Below are 5,684 nucleotides of genomic sequence, written 5' to 3'. Positions count from 1 at the left end.
CACACACACACACACACACACACACACACACACACACACACACGAGTTAGAGCTCAGAGCAAATTCCACACTAATGTGCAAACATGTTGAACGATGGAGATCACTTAAGGTTGGAAACTGAAACGCGACATAACAGCTTGAGGGTTTGGCTGAAAGCTAACAGGAGACAGGCAGGGGTCTTTTAGAGGTTTTCCCGCTGTGGTACAGAGGCAAAAGCATCCCAACACAGAAAAATTAATGGCAGCATGCAGACAGAAAGTCTCGCTACATTAGAGAGCAGATCCTTTTACCAGAGCGGCGTTCCTGTCAAATGCCGCCACGCCATTTACAGTCAAAGCTTCAGACTGTTTCTGTGGTGTTTATATATCCAAGACAACCAAACGGAGCCGCAGCTCTATCCACAGTCTGTCACTGCCGTCTCTAGACGCTCCTAAAAACAGATCGGGTTTCTCTTTATTGGTGGGATCTGGACTTTCTAACACCGGTTGACATCCGAGTTGATTTTTTATTTTATTTTTTTCAAGCGAGCAGACGATGAGAGAGGTTCAAGTGAGGTATAACGTCTTATTTAACATGACAAGTCACATTCATGTTTCATAATATCTTTTTTTCTTTCCTTTTGCAATACATTTTTGTGTGTGTGTTGCAAAATTTTACTGAAGTGGTTGCTTTCTACACGACTTTATCGGTTCCTCACATCTTTGTGGGAGAATTTCGACCTGAACTTCCTTTAAACGTTGCTTCAGTTTATTGAGGTCTGTGGGCATTCCTTCCTGCGCAGCTCTCTTAAGTTCTCAGCACAACATTACTGTCATTGTTCATTAGTTGTTGTGTTTGGGACTATTATCAGGCCAAGCTTTAGCTAAAAGACAAATGACCTCACATTTGACCTTGAAGGGAATCTTCAACTCAATTGTTGCACAGGTGCACAGATCATGTGGCTGTGAGACAGGCCGCCTTGCTCGATAGCTTGGTTTTAGTTGTTTGCATTATGGTTTTTGCATTGTGGCAAAATATCTTCACACTGGTCTCATCTGTCAAAATGGCCTAAATTATGATGTCGTCTTCCTTTCAGAAGGAAACATTCTCTAACATTACTACTGATGACTTTCCTGCTTAGCATTTTAGGAATTTCTGGGTTTAAAAGGAGTTTGTACGACACGTGATCATCTCTAATCTCGAATGCTAAAAATGCGGATTGGATTATTCTACACCAAGGGTGTCCAAAATCATCAACTCAACATGTTTACTTTACAAGACCATATGTAAGACTGCATTTAAAATCAATGTTACTGGTGGCGCCTGTAACTCTAAACGCAACAAATTAAAAGTCGTGTTTAAGTTTAAAATGATGCTTGTTAGAGGTTCTGCTAACAATGTTTATGGGCGTCGCCATGTTAACTATGAAAGCTGTTAGCTCCAAGTTCCCACTTCCCACTTAACTGGAACGCAGCATTACAGAGCAACTACGCATCGACAAAATCAAAACACTAACTGCAGCTTCGCGTTAGTTATTTTCACCAAGCTTTCCTCTAGCTTGAGCGACTTCTCTAGCTAGCTTCTCGTGTACTTCAGCATGGTGCTAACCAGCTAAATGCTAATAGGTGGCACCATTTCATGTATTTATTTAATTAATTCCCTTATGGTTCAGATCAATGAGAGAGAAGCTAAAACTGAAAATGGCTTTCTAGGATCAAAACAACGAGGAAGGATGCTTAGAGCGGCGCAGATATGTTTGAGTCAAGCTCACAGCAGACAGACAAGAACTAAGAGGCAGTGACTTGGCAAATTTAATGAAGGATTCCCCCCCTCAGCCCTCGCAGATAGTCTAACTGCTTATCTCTGCTCAACAAAGCGCAGCGTGACGTTTGAGACCAAACTCTCGCGGATGAGGCATTTGCGGTCGTGATCTCCAGCTGCTCAGGACTTCCTCTCGACACAATGACTCATCTGAGAGCATTTGCTGCACGTTCACTGTGCGTTTATGGAAGTGCTGGGCCATAAATTATATGCACTGAATGGAATTTGACCATCACTTATCCTAACCATTAGAGCATTCTTGAATATTACAGCTAACCTCAAATTGGACTCACTAAAAATAGACCAGACTAACCTGATCCAGCCCAGATAACCTTTGCAGCTCATCTCTGTTATATTCCCGGAGGAAAAGAAGCCAGCTGAGACTCAAGCCTGAGCTTCTTGGGTGGGGTCCAAACTGTCTGTAACAATCACAGAGTCTGACATCGTTTTACCCTAATATGGGCCGAAGGTTTTACTCTGAAATTCCTTTCCTGGCAGGGGATAAAAGAAAAGGGGGGGGATCGCCAAAATTCCTCTAAATAACAGGGAACCCTGGGTTCAGATGAAAAGTAATGTTCTAACTTTCAAGTGGGTTTTGTTTTACTCAGTGAAAGTTGTGAATCCGTTTTACAACTACTCAAAAATACACAATAAGAGAAGTAGAAAGAGTTCCCCATTTGCTCGGTATCTTCGTTGTGTTTGCCTGAAACTCTGAGCTTCCTCCTTCCAAAAGGAGTTTCTCTAAATAGAGAAACATTTCTTCACCGTTACTGCTTTGAGATCCACCTGCGGGCAAATTTCAGTGCATCTTATTGCAATTTTGTGACAAGCAAACATAAAATGATGTAGAATAGAGAAGTGGAAGTAAAAAAAAAGATGCATGGTTTTCTAAGTCTGAAAAATGTGGCATGGGTCCATATTCAGCCACCCAAAGAGAAAACTCTGTAGAACCAGCTTTGTTCTGTATTCACAGCTGCAGATCTGTTATACAGCCTTTACAGCTTTGTACGTCAACAGATTTTTTTTTTTTTTTAGGGATGCACCGATTGGGCTGCACGATGGCGCAGTTGGTAGAGCTGTTGCCTTGCAGCAAAAAGGTTCTGGGTTTGATTCCCGGCCCCGGTCTTTCTGCATGGAGTTTGCATGTTCTCCCTGTGCATGCGTGGGTTTTCTCCGGGTACTCCGGTTTCCTCCCACAGTCCAAAAACATGACTGTGAGGTTAATTGGTTTCTCTAAATTGCCCCTAGGTGTGAGTGTGTGTGCATGGTTGTTTGTCCTGTGTGCCTCTGTGTTGCCCTGCGACAGGCTGGCGACCTGTCCAGGGTGACCCCGCCTCTCACCCGGAACGTTAGCTGGAGATAGACACCAGCACCCCTCCTGACTCCATTAAGGGACAAGGGTGTAAAGAAAATGGATGGATGGATGCACCGATTCAAAAATCTGGCCCGATATCAATGTCTGATACTAATACAGCTGCTATGGCCGATAACCAACATTTACAGATATTATAAATACCCATATGAATGAATTAACAAATATCACATTGTCATCCCCCTCCCTCATAAATACATTCACAAATACAAACATGGTCATTAATATTAGACCAGTTTTATTGATCGTACCAATACCAATATGTTTAAAAAATAACTAAAATCAGCCGATACCGATATATCGTGCATCCTTATTTATTTTTTGCTCATTATTTTTTGCAAAATAACTATCGGAGTCAAACTGCATGGAGATATTGTCATCAATGTTGAAGTCATACTGCCATTTCCCAACTGAATTTTAGGGTTGGAATTTGAAGTAGGACATTCTAACACAAGTCGTAATCCTTCTGCTTCACAATTATGCACTACTGTAAGTTGGTCTATTGTATAAAATCCCAGTAAAACTCACTGTGCAGCAAAAGGAAGACCCACCTGTTGAGAAGACATCCGCAGCGATAGCCATGAAGGCGTCGGACACCACGCCCTCCACTGCCACCGTGATGTTCAGCTGCCGGGCCACGTTGCGGTAAATATTGGGCCGGAAGTACTCCAACTCCTCACCTGGTCGGAACAGAGCAATCTGAGTTCAGTCGGCCCATCCTCTCACTACCTAACACACAGGTAAGGTTGAATTTCACCGCATATGTAGATTATTTTTTAAAACATGCACTAAAGCAAAGAAACTACTGGAGCTGATCAGCTAGAATGAGCAAATGCTATGGTGGTCAAGTGGCTTTTGATTGATTTTTTTAATATAAATTCTGCAGCATTTGAGTTGCAGCTCTAATGGGTTCTGCTGAAACCGTTCAGTCTGTTTTTTGTGGTAATATTTGTGGTTTGTAAAATGAAGGAAAGTGAAACTGTGCTAGCATCTCTATGAACTCGAAACACACAGTTTAATCCTCAGCTGAACAACTTGTCTGACAGCTGGGGGATAAATTTTGTCTTACTTCTTCCTCTTGGTGCTTACTGGAGCGATAGCGACAGTGTAGGCTGTACTGTGCTAGCATGATTTGGCCAACTGGAGGAATTAGGCTTATTGTAAATCTGCCTCAAGGTCACTTTTAACAATAGAGGCGGCAAGCTCTAAAAAGGATAAAGAACCAACTAATGTTTTTAAATATAGATGTAATAAGAAATGAAGGTTTTCATCATTTTATTTTTGCAATATTTGCATTGAATTTCTACAGGGAGTAACACCAAGAGAACCAGTAGTGGGTTTTTAGATTTGTTTTTTTGAAATTATGTAGAATATATCTGCTTTCTTTTCCACAAATCAGAAAATTCATCCTCTTTTTACTAAATTTTATGTTTATTTTAAAAATCAGAAAAAAGGGATAACATTTTTGTTGTTAAAGAAGACAGCAAAATTGGGAAAGTTGGAAAGTTGTCTTTTTTCAAAAAGTCCTGTAACATTTACAGCTCTAAAATTTTATTTGGTTGGTTTGAGAGCAGAAATGTATGGAGCAAAATTGGATCCATAAAGTTTGTTCATGTGAAAAAAAATTGAAACTGATTGCTTTTTTCCCTGTTTCAAATCCCGTTTTTTCAGTTTTGAAACTTCTTTCAGTTTCATTTTTTTTCCCTTTTGAACAAAGTTTATGACCCCAATTTAGCTCCGTAGAAATGACTCTGTATTCATTTCTGTAAAGGTCACAGGACACACAGACCGGCCTGTTGGATTTTTATACCAACTGATCAGGTGAGCGGCAGTCACAGAACATGTGAGCGATCAAGGAAGGACGCTGTTACACAGCTCAGTTAATTATCGACTTTAAAACGCGGTGAATCAAAGTGGATTTTCCTGCCGTTTATCGGTTCACAGTATTTCTTATCCTGCTGAGAGGCCGAGATTACATATCTATAGTGAATATCAGAGCGGTACTCATCTCCAATGTTTATATTATAAAACAGAAAAGTGAAGATTTTTTTTTTTTTTTTACATTTTTTATTTAGAAAGACAGATTTCCATTACAATCGCTAATTACAACTTAACCCATTTAAGGTTGTGCATAAGGATAGAGGCAGAGAGTCAAAGTAATTTCTTACATACATACTGCCTTTCTGGTATTTTCTTTTACAGACTGTTACTAATTTTAGTTGTGAACGATAACAAAAATGAACAACATTGAACAAAAATGGGGATTGCACCAACTCGAGCCATAAAGACCACATGAACATAAAAGGGCGGGACACATAATTCACAAGAATAATCAAATGAAGTCAGATCTAATTGGTTTTACATACTCAGTCCATTTCGTCCAGATCTTATAAAATGTTCCTATTTCAACTTGGAGGGAAAAAGAAATCTTTTCCATAGCATAAATTCGGTAAACAATCTCAATCCATTCATCAATAGTGGGTGGGTCTGGTTTTAGCCATTTCCTTGTGAC

General features: G+C 40.2%; 1 protein-coding gene across 3 annotated transcripts in view; it reads right to left on the bottom strand.

Moving 5' to 3' along the window:
* Positions 1 to 5,684, bottom strand: part of boka (BCL2 family apoptosis regulator BOK a) — a 22,031-nt gene that overhangs the window by 4,354 nt on the left and 11,993 nt on the right. For all 3 annotated transcript variants that reach the window (XM_017304480.1, XM_017304481.1, XM_008407734.2), the window contains one exon: positions 3,724 to 3,852. In XM_017304480.1, the coding sequence (XP_017159969.1) occupies positions 3,724 to 3,852 (129 nt within the window). The remainder of the gene's footprint in view (positions 1 to 3,723; positions 3,853 to 5,684) is intronic.

Source organism: Poecilia reticulata, linkage group LG4 (genome assembly GCF_000633615.1).
Source record: "Poecilia reticulata strain Guanapo linkage group LG4, Guppy_female_1.0+MT, whole genome shotgun sequence".
In the NCBI taxonomy this organism is placed as follows: domain Eukaryota; kingdom Metazoa; phylum Chordata; class Actinopteri; order Cyprinodontiformes; family Poeciliidae; genus Poecilia; species Poecilia reticulata.
The sequence above is the reverse complement of the archived record's forward strand: the minus strand, read 5'-3'. Positions and strand labels throughout refer to the sequence as shown.